Source organism: Poromitra crassiceps (genome assembly GCF_964638095.1).
Source record: "Poromitra crassiceps genome assembly, chromosome: 1".
Taxonomy (NCBI): Eukaryota; Metazoa; Chordata; class Actinopteri; order Beryciformes; family Melamphaidae; genus Poromitra; species Poromitra crassiceps.
The window spans coordinates 64309294-64328375 of record NC_139623.1 but is presented as its reverse complement, the minus strand read 5'-3'; the positions used below and the strand labels follow the sequence as shown (position 1 = coordinate 64328375).

The window sequence follows — 19082 nt, the reverse complement described above, 5'->3', positions numbered from 1 at the left end:
GTTAGCATGATCTGAGACACACCAGCCAGTTAGCATGATCTGAGACACACCAGCCAGTTAGCATGATCTGAGACACACCAGCCAGTTAGCATGACCTGAGACACACCAGCCGGTTAGCATGATCTGAGACACACCAGCCAGTTAGCATGATCTGAGACACACCAGCCAGTTAGCATGACCTGAGACACACCAGCCGGTTAGCATGATCTGAGACACACCAGCCAGTTGGCATGATCTGAGACACACCAGCCAGTTAGCATGATCTGAGACACACCAGCCAGTTAGCATGATCTGAGACACACCAGCCAGTTAGCATGATCTGAGACACACCAGCCAGTTAGCATGATCTGAGACACACCAGCCAGTTAGCATGATCCGAGATGCACCAGCCAGTTAGCATGATCTGAGACACACCAGCCAGTTAACATGATCTGAGACACACCAGCCAGTTAGCATGATCCAAGATGCACCAGCCAGTTAGCATGATCCATCATGCATCAGTGGGACTCTTATGAGATCACTGATGATGTCATCAGTGATCTCATAAGAGAAAATCAAATCCCAGGGGCAGACGCTGAAAGAAGTGGGAGTGTGGCTTCAGATCCCCATCTTCAGCCATGGACAGCTGTATGTTGCCAGCTCCAGGGGCATAGCGCGCTCCTATTCATATTCTATAGTCACTTGTGATTCATACAAAAGAGAACAAAAGGCCAGCACTCAAAAAAGTCCTTTAGGTGTTTTTAATACTTAGCTTGTACAGCAGCACAACGACAAAGCACGTTGTGCTGCTGTACAAGCTAAGTTTTAAAAAGCACGTTGTGCTGCTGTACAAGCTAAGTATTAAAAACACTTAAAGGACTTTTTTGAGTGCTGGCCTTTTGTTCTCTTTTGTACGTTTCTACCTTGGCCCTGCACCTTGACTGACTCGCTACTGCTGTTGTTGTTTCACTTGTGATTCATCTCATAGCTGAATTGCTTGGTTTGTCCAAGTAAAACTTGTCTCCTCTCCTCGTCTCTTACCGAAGTCTCTGTTCATGGCCTGAGCGAGCGCTGCGGCCGTCATCCTCTGTCTGATCTCCACTTCCTGTTTGTGGACTTTAGGTTTGACCTTCTGGACCTTCTTCTGACCTTTGACCTGGAAAGGCAGGGCAGTGTTAAAGCCAGAGGGCAGCATTGAGCCTGACCACACAATGTTCTGAGGAGAATGTGACAAAGAGCTGTATTCTAGGGATGGGCATTTCTAGCAAAAACACTATTCGAAATTCGCTGGCCAAATTCGAATTTAATTCGAAATTCGAAAAAAAAAAAAAAAATGTAATTTTTTTTTTTTTTTGTGTGAGTGAAATGTTGCATTGTCTCCCCTGATTCTAAGTCTACGGCTTTATTAATTAATATAAAAAGCTTCTGCTGTGGATTTTTAGCTCAAACAAGCATTGCACCACTGAAGTAAAGAACATGTTACATGACATTGACATTTTCGAAAATAAAAAACAGTTTTGACAATCATGAGTGGTTCATTAAATATTTAGTAGGCTCAGGTCTGAGTGCCAAAGGGGTGCCAAAGTCACCCCCTCTCCCTCTTCATGGGATTTCATCCGCCATTCATTTTTCCATAAACCTTGCTTAAAATGCTTATAAAAATTGTTTTACTTGCTCAAACCAAGCGATTTGACTATACTTAGAATCAGGGGAGACAATGCAACATTTCACTAAAAAAAAAAAAAAAATTTTTTTTTTTTTTTCCGAATTTCGAATTTCAATAATAAAAGTCGACCTTGATAATAACAACGATTATTCGAAAATTCGAAATTCGATGCCCATCCCTACCGTATTCTGATCCCGAGCGAGAGGAAGGGAAAAAAGGGGGGGGGGGGGACAAATAGAGGACACTGGGTAGAGTGCATACCTCCACCAGCCTTTCCAGAAAGTTTTGTGGTTTGGTCATAATCAGCTCTAAGTCTTTCTCATGGAGAAAACATGACTACAGAGACAAGTCAAGTCAAGTTTATTTAATTCACAAGCATGTCTCAGAGGACTTCACTGAAAATATATCTAGCTAAATCTAGCTGACACAACAGTAGCAATTACAGTAGTAATAATAACAAGATTGAACAATCATATGATAGAGAAAGGCAGAAAGAAAGGGAGAAAAGGGGGATGGAATGTGGGGGAGGAGAGAACAGGGAAGGGAGGAGATGGGGAGGGAACATGGGAATGTGGGGAGGGGAGAGCAGGGGGAATGTGGGGGAGGAGAGATCAGGGAAAGGGAGGAGGTGGGGAGGGAGCAGGGGAGGGAGAGCTGGGGGTATGTGGGGAGTAGAGAGGAGGAAAGGGGAGGGGTTGGGGAGGGAGCAGGGGAGGGAGAGCTGGGGGTATGTGGGGGAGGAGAGAGAAGGAAAGGGGAGGGGTTGGGGAGGGAGCAGGGGAGGGAGAACAGGGGGATGTAGGGTAGCCTGGGTAAACCCATCCCCCACGTGACCTGCTCTCAGACCTGTTCTCAGTCACTATGGTCTGGATTCCCACCATTGTTAAACGATTTCCTGCGGTTGTTGGCCCCCCCCCGATAGACCGCTCCATTACGCAACCGTCATCCAACCAGCTTTGTGCACAGAGCACATGCGCAGTGCAGCAGATGGCGTCATCGCTCTGCGACCTTTGTTGTTAGCAAGCGAGCTAACACTTTTCATTTCAGTACTGCTAGCACGCAAATGGTTACAACCAGCTACAAGAAGAGAGAACATCGCGTGACGGTGGTCAGGGAATGAAAGAGGAACAGGACGTGTCTACACGGACCCAAACCTCGATCCCTGCTGCAGATGGCCGCAGATCTGGAGAGATATTTGTGGCTGTGAAGAACAGTCATCATCTATACAGCTGCTGCCAACCTGATGAGGAAACAGGCGTGCTTGTTATGCTGGACACTGAATGCCAGACTGCAGACTTCATCCTCCAGTGCTGTTCGCCTCAGGACTTGAAGGGCTAACGTTGTACCATGGACTGTATACATTCTGTGCTAATAATGCTAGCATGCTAACATCCTTTTAGATTTTTGGAGGCGTTAATGTGAATGTCATGACGTAGTGAGCGTAGTATTATACTGTATATTATACATAATCCAGATGTAACCTAGCTATAGCTAGACGTTAAGAGGTTAGCGTGAATGCGACTGAGACCTGACATTACTGGCTTGATATCATATTCCAGATGCAACCTAGCTAGATAAGCTCCACACGGCTGTATGAGTAGCTACAATCAAATGTATCAAGCCTTGATATCATATTCCAGATCCAACCTAGCTAGCTAGATGTTAAGAGGTAGGAATATACCGAAATGCTAGACTTGATCGTGGACTTAATGTGAATCCAAAACGGCCACACTCATAACGTTAAGGTGTGTTTGACCTAGCTAGAAATATTAACGTTAATGCCCTCACATTTCAGCGTGGTTACAGATAAACCTATTTAACGCTAGCTAGCTACATTACTGGCTTGATATCATATTCCAGATGCAACCTAGCTAGATAAGCTCCACACGGCTGTATGAGTAGCTACAATCAAATGTATCAAGCCGATATCATATTCCAGATCCAACCTAGCTAGCTAGATGTTAAGAGGTAGGAATATACCGAAATGCTAGACTTGATCGTGGACTTAATGTTAATCCAAAACGGCCACACTCATAACGTTAAGGTGTGTTTGACCTAGCTAGAAATATTAACGTTAATGCCCTCACATTTCAGCGTGGTTACAGATAAACCTATTTAACGCTAGCTAGCTACATTACTGGCTTGATATCATATTCCAGATGCAACCTAGCTAGATAAGCTCCACACGGCTGTATGAGTAGCTACAATCAAATGTATCAAGCCGATATCATATTCCAGATCCAACCTAGCTAGCTAGATGTTAAGAGGTAGGAATATACCGAAATGCTAGACTTGATCGTGGACTTAATGTTAATCCAAAACGGCCACACTCATAACGTTAAGGTGTGTTTGACCTAGCTAGAAATATTAACGTTAATGCCCTCACATTTCAGCGTGGTTACAGATAAACCTATTTAACGCTAGCTAGCTACATTACTGGCTTGATATCATATTCCAGATGCAACCTAGCTAGATAAGCTCCACACGGCTGTATGAGTAGCTATAATCAAATGTATCAAGCCGATATCATATTCCAGATCCAACCTAGCTAGCTAGATGTTAAGAGGTAGGAATATACCGAAATGCTAGACTTGATCGTGGACTTAATGTTAATCCAAAACGGCCACACTCATAACGTTAAGGTGTGTTTGACCTAGCTAGAAGTTAAGAGGTTAGCGTGAATGCGACTGAGACCTGACATTACTGAAGTGAATACAAGTGACCTATATTTTTCAATCCTGTCTTTGAATAAAAGTTGTACATTGTGTTATGCTTGAAAACCATGTCTTTGCTCCCTTATGTGTTCACAATTACAACAAATCTGTATGGTTTATCTGTTGGCATTAAACCGTGGTATTTCCTTGGGTGATATTCCATATTTGTCATTAAACCTAGCTGTTCACATAAATTTGCAATGATGATCGACCACGTGAGATATCACAAGTAGCCTACTTTTATTAAAAAATAAAATGCAAAGAGAGGTTTCCTTCTCTAACTATTGGTGCGTTCACAAAATATTTCAGCGTTTCATAACTATAATAGCCTAATGTTACTGTAGCCTGGATGACGTCAGCTAATGCTACCCAGCCTTCCAGCGTTTATCTTCCATAATGCATTAAATCATAATCACAATGCGAAGACATTAGCTGATCACCACAGAGCTGCACAGACAAGTTTATCAGATAATTTCGCCGTAAAATGTGTCCAGGTGATCAGCTCTGAAGCCCCGGCTTGTATGGTCCGCTAAAATCCGATTTCGATATAGGTGTTATTTTGATCAATATTGTATAGCTGGCTAGACAGAGGAGTTTATCTGGAATCAGTGTGACAAGATCCCTGCTGCTAGCTTGTCTGCCTTTCTGTGTCAGAGTATCTAGCTACATTATCTGCATTACATGCTACACCATGCAAATATATTTCGATATAATTCAAACAATTAGCCCACTGTACTACTGGACTGTGTATTGCTGTGAATAAGTTAGATTTGATTGTGTAAAGTGTATCAGCTTTAAATATCCAATATATACAGCATTAAACAAACGACCAGCAGCATTCAAATGTGCAAAAACGTTATATTTATTGAAATGTGGTGATCTCATGTCACATTACATAATGTTATGCCCAAATGGTCTACTGCCCAGAAGCGTCACTTTACATGTTTGGTAGGGAATTATTTTAATTATGTTAAACCAGCGTTTATCTTCCATAATGCATTAAATCATAATCACAATGCTATGAAGACATTAGCTGATCACCACAGAGCAGCACAGACAAGTTTATCAGATAATTTCGCGATAAAATGTGTCCAGGTGATCAGCTCTGAAGCCCTGGCTTGTATGGTCCGCTAAAATCCGATTTCGATAACGCTAGGTGTTATTTTGATCAACAGACCTCAACCTCAACAGCTGTTTTCACTTGAATTTCCTCACGTAGTTGCATAGCCATATAGCTAGCCAGCTAGTAGCTAGCTCGGGAGCTATGCTTTAGAGAGGCCAAATGCTAACGGCTAGGTAGTGCTAAGCCGCTGCAGCTGTTACACGTCATTGACAAAGACGCACTCTCTGATTGGCCGATCACGGCAGGACTGATGTTGGCAGTCACGCCGTCACTCATTGGCTGCGGGGTGGCTGCGGGTCTGCGCGGGTCTTTCAATCGCCCCAGAAATCGATCTGAATGGCCCGGAGTCTAGACGCTAGTGACTGGGAACTGAGAGAGCAGGTCACGTGGTGGCTGGGTTTACCTAGGCTAGATGTAGGGGAGGAGAGAGCAGGGCAAGGGAGGAGGTGGAGAGGGAGAGGGGGGAATGTGGGGGAGGAGGGGGCAGGGAAAGGGAGGAGGTAGGGATGTGGGGCAGGAAGGAGCAGGGAAAGGGAGGAGGTGGGGAGGGCGCAGGGGAAGGGGGGAGAGAAGAGCAGAACAGATAGAATATACTGTAGCTAGGCGATATGGTCATGAATAGTCACCGGCGACAGTCAAATTTAGCAAACCGGTTATGTAATTACTTATCAGGTGAAAATAGCCAATGAATAAGCAAGAAATGAATTTACATTTATCGCCCAGCCCCAGGTAGCAACGGCACACTGGAACTAGCAGCAGAGCGGCCAGGCCAAATGAGCAGCAGTTCAGACAGAGAGTGGCAGCTGCATCAGATTCAAAGTAGCAAATCATTTTATATTAATGGGAGTTTATTTATCCCAGGCAAATAATAATTATTACGTTTATTTGTTTATTTAAATGTATATTCTTGTTTATTTGTATACACTATGCTGAGCACATCTGCACTGCCTGCATAGCCTATTTACTAAAGGGATGGGTATCGTTAAGGAATTAGGGATGGGCATCGAATTTCGAATTTTCGAATAATCGTTGTTATTATCAAGGTCGACTTTTATTATTGAAATTCGAAATTCAAAATTCAAAAAAAAAAAAAAAAAAAAAAAAAAAAAAAATTAGTGAAATGTTGCATTGTCTCCCCTGATTCTAAGTATAGTCAAATCGCTTGGTTTGAGCAAGTAAAACAATTTTTATAAGCATTTTAAGCAAGGTTTATGGAAAAATGAATGGCGGATGAAATCCCATGAAGAGGGAGAGGGGGTGACTTTGGCACCCCTTTGGCACTCAGACCTGAGCCTACTAAATATTTAATGAACCACTCATGATTGTCAAAACTGTTTTTTATTTTCGAAAATGTCAATGTCATGTAACATGTTCTTTACTTCAGTGGTGCAATGCTTGTTTGAGCTAAAAATCCACAGCAGAAGCTTTTTATATTAATTAATAAAGCCGTAGACTTAGAATCAGGGGAGACAATGCAACATTTCACTCACACAAAAAAAAAAAAAAAAAAAAAAAAAAAAAATTACATTTTTATTTTTATTTTCGAATTTCGAATTAAATTCGAATTTGGCCAGCGAATTTCGAATAGTGTTTTTGCTAGAAATGCCCATCCCTAGAATTAACCATACTACTACTTTTATCGATACTGCTTATCGATCCGGTACTTTAACTCTTAACGGCACTTGTTTTTGTTATTTTTAAGAGAAAAAACCCCAAAAACAAAAGGGGCTGGTTGTTGGTTCTTTTTGTTATTTTTAAGAGAAAGAAAAAATAAATAAACCAAATAAGAACAGAAATTGCTTTATTTTCTCATGAGTACCAAACTGCAACAGCATTTATTAGCTTTACAGCCTATAATGTCTGTGATTGTGATCAGCGTTATATAAGAATTAAAATCTCTTTGACTGCCAATAGCAACATTCAGCTAGAGAAAGCATCATACAAATACAAATAAAACAAGACAGTATCTGTCTGCTGCACTTGCCCCCAAATCACTAAATATCTCCCTGCTCTGAAAGTAACATTTCTGAAGGACAACAGAGATGATGCTCTTACGATTTATTTCAGACTGGATTTATGATTAACACACCCAAACAACTGGATAATGTTTACTACTCGTGTTTTAATCATTACCATATTCACATAATATGACAGATGATGAAGTACGAGCTAGGTTATCGAAAACTGCATTTCTCCGTTTGTATTTGATGCACTTTGGCTAAGTGTTTAGACAAATTGCTTGTGTTTCCACTTTCCACCTTTACTAGCAAACGATTTATTGCACTTGTGACCACGTGAATTGTCAGCATCGACTCGAGTGAAGTACAACCACATTTCTGATCGCTTGAATTCGTTCTCTCTGCCATTTATCTTTCACTGGCATGCTGCGGTCTCTCTCGGCTGTGACTGTTCTGCTGCCTGCCTTCAGCATGTGTGTGTGTGTGTGTGTGTGTGTGTGTGTGTGTGTGTGTGTGTGTGTGTGTGTGTGACTGTGTGTGTGTGTGTGTGTGTGTGTGTGTGTGTGTGTGTGTGTGTGTGTGTGTTGTGCTGTGCCCCGCCCCTCTCCTCTGCGCTTCACACTCAGACAAATGGCTCCTCGCTCACTGCTGCTGTGTCTCTCTTCATCTCGTCTGACGGAGAGAGAAAGCAACCCGGAAAGAGGATCTCTTTTCTCGTTCAGAAATGGCAAAAAACATATCATAGGCATGTCTCACGGATTTGCTAAGATGAAATGTGCAAGATAACGTTTATGTAGCAATTATAAATAGGAAATCTATTTTCTTAATTTATCCAGTACCGATAAGAGAACCGTAAATGTTAAAGCTTATTGATACTCCGTTATTTACAAATTCAGCCTCGGGGCCCGTTTGATACCGGGTTTCGGTACCCATCCCTAAGCCGATTTGAATGTTTTTTCCCCAATAAAGACTGAAAAAAGAGCGAAAGTAGGACATTTTTAAATTACTTTTTTTTTCTACTTTTTTGCTGATCTGAAAAATGATCCGATCCATGACTCAAAACCGTGTTATGATCCGAACCTTGAGTTTTGTGATCTGTTGCACCCCTAACAAAAACACAGAAACCTGTCAAAAACGGACAAAAAAACAACATAAAAACGTCGTCTTCTTTTTTTTTTTTTTTTTACATAAAATGACCAAAAATAAATCAATAAATCAATAAAATGTTAAAGTCAGAGCAGAGTGAAGCCTCCTGTCTGTCTATGTCTGACCTGGTTTCGGGCATCTCACCTGTTTGGTGGCGAGGCTCCTGTTGAGCTGGAGGAGAGGCGTGTCCATCAGGGGGGCGGCACATAGCAGAGCCGGGTCACAGCGCCAGGCGAGAGGCCGTGCCCTCCGCACAAGACGGGCCACAACACTCATCTGAGGGGGGGGAAAACAAATGTATTTTTTTGTCCGAGTGAAATGTTCTATGGTCTCTCCTGAGTCTAAATATAGCTGAATCGCTTGGTTTCACTAAGTAAAACTATTTTTATAACATTTTACGAAATGTCTATTAAAAAATTAACGGCAGAATTGTTTTTGGTTCGTAAAAGAACACTAGTCTCTCTCTTCAGCCTCCTCTCCCTTCCGTGAGAGTCGTCTGGCTGCACGGAAACAGGCTACTGGGATAAACCCTCCCCTGCTCTACAGCTGCTCCCCACTGGAGCGACTGTTTCAGTCGCTGCTGGATGTCCGCTCCCGGCTTATTACAAGCTCTGTCATTGGCTCCGACCATGTCAATCAGAGTGGCTTACGCTCCCTCCTCCCTGTGTGTCGCTGTAAATAGTCCCCTGCCGCCTCAGTGAAAACAACAATGCTAACTAGCTAGCAAGCTAATGGCAGAAACCTACACGCTAGCTTGTTGCTACACGCTGAAAATGGCAAGTTGGATTGTTGTAAACTATTTTTCAAGGGCACTGCCGCCAAACGCCGCCCGTCGTAATCCCACAATGGAGACCTGTGCTGCCAGACTCCTCTCCCGGAAGGGAGGGGAGGCTGGCCAGCGAGACTAAAGAAAGGCAGAATCTGTTACTGCTACTTAGGGAACTCCCTGAAACACACTGCCACACTATTATATGGGCCAGAAGTTATCGTTTTGAGGGGAAACGTTTGTATAATTATATAATGGGTTTTTTTATGAAATAGTTGCATAGTAAACGTTTAAGGTTGTGGAGCTTTCTTAACTCATTCAGGGCCAATGACGTCTTTGACGTGTTATCAGGAATAGCCCAGAGGGCCAATGACGTGTTTGACGTGTTTTTGTTTTTATTCGTGCAGCGCATAGTTAAAACACTTCCCCAGCCTGTCACATGGTATCAGGTCCCTAGCATCTAAGACAACACGTGAACAAACACATACCGCAGCTGTTGTTTTGAAATTGAGCAAGAGGAAAAGCAGAAAACGGGTAACGCTTCCTTGTGCAGACAGGAGAAACGCCATTGAAACGCCCTCGGCGCGCTGCACGAGCTGGAGTCGCCTTCCTCTGTGCCAGCCAGGAGAAAACGGGAGAAAGTAATCAAGAGATGTGTTTGATCATCGGAGGAATGAGGAAATGATCGATCAGTTTGCGAGGGCGGTGAGGACGTGTTGAATAGCCGAGGGGAAAACGGGAACGATCAAATAGCAGAGAGGATATGACAGGGAGACATGGACGAGGACGGGTGTACCAGAACAAATCAAAATAAACACAGGAACAGCTAGGCAGCAGCGGGCAGAAGGCAGTCACAGCAGCCCGCTGTCCTTCTCAGTTGGTTCATGAAATCGCTGGGCTGCGTGCCCTCCAGTGTTGCTCCTGGCCAATCCCAGCGCCACAGGGCGTGGTTATTGCTTATCCTATGTGGGGTTAGAAATCTAAAAGGGGGATCGTGTGTGTGTGTGTGTGTGTGTGTGTGTGTGTGTGTGTGTGTGTGTGTGTCTGTCTGTCTGTCTGTCTGTCTGTCGGTGTGTCTGTCTGTCTGTCTGTCTGTCTGTCTGTCTGTCTGTCTGCACACTCACTCACACCGAGTAAACTGTATTGTTGAATGTAAAAAAAAAGCACTTCATGTGTATATATATATATATATATATTTATTTTTTTTGTCATTTGTGTCCTAACGAATAATATTTACATGTCTGATGTCAATACAGTTCAAAATAAAAGAATTGAGAGTGAGTTCTGCCTGAGATTGTGCCCTTTTACAAAAATTGCCTTTTCTCCTGTTTATTTTCTCATGGAGACCTTCTGGGGGAAAACAGGGTGTATATAAATGGCTATAAGTAGAGTACAGAACATGCTAAAAGCTCACTTTTTTTTTCCTGGTGAACCCAGAGACGTACATCTTCATTTTGAGGTATTGCAAATCACTCTGGTGCTAATAGATAATTTACTGTGGGTCTTGAAAGATGACCAACAATTATGAAAATCTTTGGCCTGTGCTAAATATTGGCAGTCCTAAACTGGCCCTGAATGAGTTAAAAAGGAGAGACGTTTGTGAGCTTTTTTGACATAAATATATAAATGTATCAAGCCTACGTGTTATCATATTTCATAATTACCTCTGATTCTATTATTATAGTTTTTTAGTATTAACTTAAATAACTAGTTCTGAAAGCTGAATTATAGGGAAACAAACAATGGCAATAGACAACTATTAGCCTGCAACTATTATTCAATTTAACAATAGCTATTTTGAGCCGTATTGTGAAGCATTGTATTGTGCAAATTGTATTGTTTGCTAGCTCTCGCGGGCCACATAAAATGAGGTGCTGGGCCCGACGGGCCGTATTTGGCCTTGAGTTTGCCACATGTGCTATAGACTCTTGTCACAGCAACTGTTTTGAGGTTGTAAAGCAGGAAGTAAAGTTTTAACAGGTTTAACCAATACCATTAATGATGGGTTTTTTAATAGTGCCAAAATCGTAGTCAATGGGAATTAATACCTTCAGGTCGCATCTACCAGATTCCTTTGAATTCTGATTGATGAGAAACTGAATTGGATAAACGACATTCATCATCTTGTCTGTAATGAAATAATGAAATCAATTGGTATCATCAGAAAAGTATCTAGCTTGGTTAATCAATCACATCTCTTAACCATTTATTACAGTTTAATTTACCCATATATCTATTTTATGGTTACCAGTCTACACACAGTATTATATATATATATATATATATATATATATATATATATATATATATATATATATATATATATATATATATATTAGGTTTTCCCATATATCTATTTTATGGTCACCAGTCTACACACAGTATTCACATCATACAAACATTGCAGGCAGGTAACGCGTTTGTTTTCCGCTCACAGCTGCAGGGCCGCTGGAAGTCATTTTAAGCAGGGGGTGCTGCAAGGAAGGGACTTTTGGCGGCGCCCGCTAAAACAATTTGGATGTTATTTGGACTTTTTAATGTTTTTAGCCATATTTAAAGGAATATCTCATTTTCAATTAACATTAGGATTAGGATTATTAGGATTATACTGTTGTGTATAGTATTTTCTCCTTTTCTCACTCACTTTCATGTCACCACCAGGTCGTTTTACACTACAACAGACAGCAACACAGGCAGAAACACTGAGCTTATTATTATATTTTATTATCTTATTATTATAAACCAAACATCAAAAATAACATCTACACCCTCTTTGCTTTGCTCATAAACCCTAAATATCGCAGTATAAAACATATAAAACACATTTTAATCATTAATATATATATATACAGTATATATATATATATATATACGAGGGATCAGCCGAGCAGCATTTTTGTAAACAAACCGCGGGACTGGGTGGCAACGGCAATAGAACCCTATGGAGCCGAAGTGGCGCGAGGCTTGCATGTCTCACTCTAGCCAGCTAACTCTGTTCACATTTTAAAAACTGCGACAGTTCACACAACTTTAACACGACATGTATATATTATACATCAAACTCTTGAGCTACTTCTGCTCTCACTCAGAATGTCAAAATATAAGCGATGTGATGTATAGTTTTTGAGATATTAATGTTTGTTTGGCACAACTCCTACTATTAACTGCCGCAGGGTTCTGCATTTCTGGGTGGCAAGGGACGTCAAGCTGATTCGTCCTATCCAGCTTATTTCTAGCAGCCATGATGCCTCTGGGTTTTTCTTCCGGTGTGCTCCTCCCCTTGTTGCTGACAGCTTGACACTCGTCTGGGCGAACGGAGCAAATCACTAATTAGGTCCAGCTTGACAAAAATCTTGTCGATAAATATCCCTTTAAGAGCGCAGTGTTAGCGGCTAGCTAGCTATGTTACATGGCAGTAAAACGCCACTGAATGACCAAATTGATATAACTTTTAACCATTTCGAGTAACACTGTTTCCATATGGATCACCAGCATTAGTTTGTTGTTTATAACCATAACGTGGCTATATTTGTCACGTTCTATCTATCTAACTCTGATACACTGATAAATACTGGGAGGCGGGCCATGATGATGTCGATGATTTGATTTGACAGTTCTGGGCACTGGTGTTGGCGTTGGCCAATCCTGGCGTGTTCCACCCCCAAATCGATTGTGTTCTGGCGCAAAGCGAGTGGCTTCTAGGACAAACAAGTTCTCTGAGCCACGCGCCACTAATGTTTTTTTTAGAGCAGCTGCAGTAAATACAATATTCCTGGAACGCAAGTTTAACAAAACAGTTACATGTCCTCTGCATTCTACATCAAATAAAGACATTACTGTTTGTTTTTACATACTTATTGGCCAAGTTATGTTCAATTCAGCCAGGGTACAAGGGAGTGTAGGCGGCCATCTTTTCAAATCAAGTAGAATACCGTTTTAGGAAATGGCAAGCTGCAACAATAAGTCACGTTAAACCGGACCTTGTACCCATAATTATTTGTACAGCGGGGCATTAAAAAATAAGGTGGATATATATATATATATATATATATATATATATACATATATATATATATATATATATATATATATATACATACATACATATATACATACATACATATATATATATATATATATATATATATATATATATATATATATATACTACTATATAAGACTGCAATTCCAATACAAAACAGCCCCCCCCCCCCCCCGCCGCCCTGCCGAGCTGTTCCCCCTGTCGGCCCGGCCACATCTACGCGTCGTTTGACGCGGGCTGACGCTGCTGCCCATCCACTTTGTATTGAACATGCTGCTCGACGCCTCGCAAAGCATGCTGGGAGACCAGACGACGCGTAGCAGGCTTGTGAAGCGACAGTGGGCAACAGAGGGGGTGGGGTGGAATTTGACAAAGTACAAAGCTAGCCAATTGAGCTCGTCCTAGGACCTATCCTTACCCCGCTAGCCGGGCGCTTCTGGCTCATACGAGCGCATTAGCGCCCGGCGAACGTCACGCATTTTCCCATTTTACACTGTGACATTTTCACGTCTAGGTCTAAATGCCGGCTCCTACCTGAGTCTTCACGTGAAGTGAAGACGCTATCCGATGTAAAACATCCTCTTCTTTTAATGACACCTAGTTGTTGCATCCAAATTGTTGCATAAAATCCACTTTTCTGTCTCTCAAAAACCGAAAAGCATTTATTTGGCGCACCGCTTCTTCTTCTTCTCTGATCTGAAGCAACCCGGAACAACGACTTCCGGGTTGCTCGAGTTGCTCCAGATAAATGCTTTTCGGTTTTTGAGAGACAGAAAAGTGGATTTTATGCAACAATTTGGATGCAACAACTAGGTGTCATTAAAAGAAGAGGGTGTTTTATATCGGATAGCGTCTTCACTTCACGTGAAGACTCAGGTAGGAGCCGGCATTTAGACCTAGACGTGAAAATGCCACAGTGTAAAATGGGAAAATGCGTGACGTTCGCCGGGCGCTAATGCGCTCGTATGAGCCAGGAGCGCCCGGCTAGCGGGGTAAGACCTATCCTACCCTTCCTGTCCTCTTCCACTTCCTCTCTAACACCAATTTTCAAAGAAGCAAAAGGCTCGTTTGAGATGAGCAAATTCTGCGCAGATTCGACCAGCGCCTTGCTTGCCCCGTTGCATGATGGTTAGAAAGTTGTCCGACTTGCTCCGTCCTGCCCGACTGCGTGAGTCACGTGACTCTCGCGAGAGCGAGGCGGGCGCAGATTTGGAGCAGGCGCCGCAGTTGCTCCCCACCAACTGCGCCCGACTGCGGATGACAGAGGATGACGAGAAACGCATCAAGCTGAGCGCCCATTGGTTCAACACAGGTGCATCACAAAGCCACAGTGAAGTGTAGAAACTTCAATTTTATATCTATTCCAAGCTGTCACTCCATATTTTACATAAATACCACCTGGAATGCCTACATTAAAATAAAAAGAAGGAATCTGAAGGGCTGTGTTATTTGAGCAGTGAGTGTGGGTGGCGCTAATGCATGTTTTAATTTGTTTACAAACCGCTGTTAAACAAAACTGTAGAAGAAGAAAAGCAGCAGGAATTGTGCCGTCGGGGGTGTTCGACTTGTTGACGCCTCGCCTGACTGCTCGCCTGCTCTCGTCTGCTTTCCAGGCGAGGCGGCAGTCATCTCAAACGAGCCTAATGTAAATCTAGCAGCAGCTAGCTTGGGAGCTAGCTGCTTGGGAGCTAGCTGCTGCTTCCGGATTTCCACGCCCACCAAGCGTCAAACGTCCATACAGCCAAGCGTCACGGCCGGTTCACACACACGCCTAGAGCAACGCTTAAAGCAACGCCTAAGCAACGCCTAAAATTTAGGCGTCCTTGTTAACAGACGAGAGCGTTCACACATACCGCTGCCACGCTGTGCTGAAGCCACGCTCGCGCTGTGCCTACGCTGCGCTGCATTTATCGTTTAGGCGTCTGTTCTATTTTTCAGCTCTAGGCGCACTGAACTGTCAAGCTGGCTGTTGTTTCTGGTGGACTTGGGCCATATTTTCTACCGAGTTTGCCCAAAAGGGAGGGTGGAGCGCGAATTAATGAGTGCATAGTAAGAGAGCTGTCCTTCATGTGTTCCTCTATTAACGTCTTTTCTGTCAGATGTATATATACCCCCCCTGTCTCAATGCATGTATCACTCATGGTGTTGATGACTCATAGTCACATGATTACCCGAGGGAAAATAACAATTACAGCGGGCCAAGAAATAGACAGACATCCTCACTTGCACATTACAATAAAAAAGAGGACTCACCCATGCTATAAATCAGATCTGAAAAGTGTAAAAAAAAACGCTGCTCATGTGTTCAGCGTAGCGCAGAGCGTGGCGTCCTGTGTGAACGAAAATAGGCGCCAGGCGTGCATGAAGCAATAGGCTCGTTTGAGATGACTGCCGCCTCGCCTGGAAAGCAGGCGAGAGCAGGCGAGCACAGTCAGGCGAGGCATCAACAAGTCGAACACCCCCGACGGCACACTTGCTGCTGCTTTTCTTCTTCTACAGTTTGGTTTAACAGCGGTTTGTAAACAAATTAAAACATGCATTAGCACCACCCACACTCACTGCTCAAATAACACAGATCTTCAGATTCCTTATTTTTATTTTAATGTAGGCATTCCAGGTGGTATTTATGTAAAATATGGAGTGACAGCTTGGAATAGATATAAAATTGAAGTTTCTACACTTCACTGTGGGTTTGTGATGCACCTGTGTTGAACCAATGGGCGCTCAGCTTGATGCGTTTCTCGTCATCCTCTGTCATCCACAGTCGGGCGCAGTTGGTGGGGAGCAACTGCGACGCCTCGCTCCAAATCTGCGCCCGCCTCGCTCTCGCGAGAGTCACGTGACTCACGCAGTCGGGCAGGACGGAGCAAGTCGGACAACTTTCTAACCATCATGCAATGGGGCAAGCAAGGCGCTGGTCGAATCTGCGCAGAATTTGCTCATCTCAAACGAGCCTAACGGCCGGTTCACACACACGCTTTGCGCGACGCCTTGCGCATATGCTTTAATCGACGCCTACGCATATAGGCATTGCTTCATGCAGCCTGGCGCCTATTTTCGTTCACACAGGACGCCACGCTCTGCGCTACGCTGAACACATGAGCAGCGGGTTTTTTACACTTTTCAGATCTGATTTATAGCATGGGTGAGTCCTCTTTTTTATTGTAATGTGCAAGTGAGGATGTCTGTCTATTTCCTGGCCCGCTGTAATTGTTATTTTCCCTCGGGTAATCATGTGACTATGAGTCATCAACACCATGAGTGAAACTTGCATTGAGACAGGGGGGGTATATATACATCTGACAGAAAAGACGTTAATAGAGGAACACATGAAGGACAGCTCTCCTCTGCTACTATGCTCCACCCTCCCTTTTGGGCAAACTCGGTAGAAAATATGGCCCAAGTCCTTCAGCGCGCCTAGAGCTGAAAAATAGAACAGACGCCTAAACGATAAATGCAGCGCAGCGTAGGCACAGCGCGAGCGTGGCTTCAGCACAGCGTGGCAGCGGTATGTGTGAACGCTCTCGTCTGTTAACAAGGACGCCTAAATTTTAGGCGTTGCTTAGGCGTTGCTTTAAGCGTCGCTCTAGGCGTGTGTGTGAACCCGACGTAAGGCTGGTTTCACACCGACGACCCAAGCCTTGCCTATGCCTTGCCTTTACCCACGCTTTTAAATAGGCGTCCGTTTTAGTCAACGAGGCTGTGTACACCGGCCGCCTGAGCGTGAACCCTGCGTGTACCCACGCCTTGCCTGTGCCTTGCCGATTTTATCGAATAGGCGAGAGTTCTATTTTCACGCCGACAAGGCGCGTGCAGGCAGGCTTTTCTGTCAAGCCATGAAAGAAAAACGCGACAATATCCGTGGGAACTGGCAAAGTCAACTGAATTTCAAAATAAAATGGAGTTTACAACAGTATTGAGCAGAGAGAGAGAGCGAGAGAGAGATTGACGGGTGGCTATCACGTGGGGCTTTCTCCCTGTCGGCAAACAAATCTTCATGAGAGAGAATAGCGACCGAAGAAGCAAGATGGACAATGTTGTTGTGCCAGCACATATTCTTGCAAGATCACCTCTCTAAAATGTCCGACTATAGTCAGACCTGGTTATACATATCCAGCATCAATAGAACATTAAATATATCAGATTTATTTTACCTAGAGGCTACCCATGACAATTCTGGTCAACACGTGAAAAAATACAGTCGGGAGAGAGGAGAGGCGCTTGTGACTCGGCTCCAGGTTCGGCGTGCAAAAGGTGTGCGGTGTGATCGCAAAAGCGTGTAACAGGTTCACGCCCAGCTCGGCGTAGGCGTGGGTTGAGGCAAGGCAAGGCGTGGGTCGTCGGTGTGAAACCAGCCTAATGCCTATATGCGTAGGCATAGGCGTAGGCATAGGCGTAGGCGTGTGTGTGAACCGGCCGTCAGCCGGCGTCAAACGACGCGTAGATGTGGCCGGGCCGTGTATGGACAGAGGGCGACGCCACGCTCCATTCAAAGTCTGCTAAAATCACTGCTGCTTTGCTCAGTGGCACTGACACACCGCGGGGCTTCAGACTGAAGAGCTTTGGCCAACCTCCAGAGTCTGATAGTAAACTCGGCTTAAAATTAACCCACTAAACTTCATTAGACTCTGAAGCGTCACTCAGAGCTGACTCGCTGTGATAGCAGCAGTCTGACAGTATCTGACAGCCAAACATCTCGTTAGCCTACATGAATGAACATGTAACGTTCATGTAAATGAGAGCTGCTTGGTGGATGATCAGTGACAGCTGTGTTGTACAGCAGTCTGTACGCAGCAGATCACACCATAGAGTCTAGTATGTTATAATCACACGTTTCTCTACTGTGAAGTTTGGCGTCCTCCCGTGTGGACAGGACGTCACGGGAGTTGAGTCCCAGGAACAAAGTGCGGAGTGACCGGGTGTGACGGGAAACTCACCTAGACAGCTCGCGCTTCTACTCTCACCTCATCCTGAAACACAGACCGTCTGTAACGTTAGATCTATGCCTGTCTGTAGCTGTCGGTCTCTCACCACGAAGGAAACCTCTGACAGGGCGCCGCCATGACAGCTGTCAGGGACGCGCATGCGCAGTGTGTGCATCTCACTGCCACCTGCTGGTCTGGAGGGGAAGTACAGCCATGGTTGTTGTTTTTTTACTTACAGTGACAGTAACTCAGACATTTTTAAGTACAGAAGTTCACAGAACTATGCATTAACCAACTCCAACCATCAATAGCATGGCATGACTTATATACCAGCTCAGTGGCCTTGTGGTCTGAGTGTCCGCCCTGAAACTGGGAGGTTGTGAGTTCGATCCCTGGCCGAGTCATACCAAAGACTATAAAAATGGGACCCATTTGCCTCCCTGCTTGGCACTCAGCATCGAAAAAAGGGTTGGAATTGGGGGGTTAGATCACCATATTGTAGCGCGGGGAAAGATGGAGTATTATGGGATAGCTAGTAGGGTGTATGTCTAACTGTATCTGTCTGTTATGATGTTCTGTGCATGTGGGGTTTGGGGTTTTGGAGTGGCAAGTGAAGGGAGCATAGGGCCAGTGGGTGGAGACTAGGGGAGGAAGTGGGAATGGTCGGGAGAGCTGTGTGGAGCTGGAAGAGAGCAGACGTGCTGGGGAGAGCTAGGCTAGGCTAGGAGAAGCTAGCGAGGTGTTGGCGTGCCTGCCTTTATGT

At 44.0% G+C, this 19082-nt stretch overlaps 1 protein-coding gene across 1 annotated transcript in view; it reads right to left on the bottom strand.

Annotated features, from left to right (window-relative positions):
* The window catches only part of mtif2 (mitochondrial translational initiation factor 2), a 51593-nt gene extending 33157 nt beyond the window's left edge, over window positions 1–18436 (bottom strand). The window contains exons 1-3 of the mRNA XM_083644015.1: window positions 18332–18436; window positions 8731–8862; window positions 1021–1135 (exon numbers count right to left, since the gene is read on the bottom strand). Coding sequence (XP_083500141.1) covers window positions 1021–1135; window positions 8731–8862 — 247 coding nt within the window. The 5' untranslated portion in view covers window positions 18332–18436. The remainder of the gene's footprint in view (window positions 1–1020; window positions 1136–8730; window positions 8863–18331) is intronic.
* Between the last annotated feature and the right edge of the window lie 646 nt (window positions 18437–19082).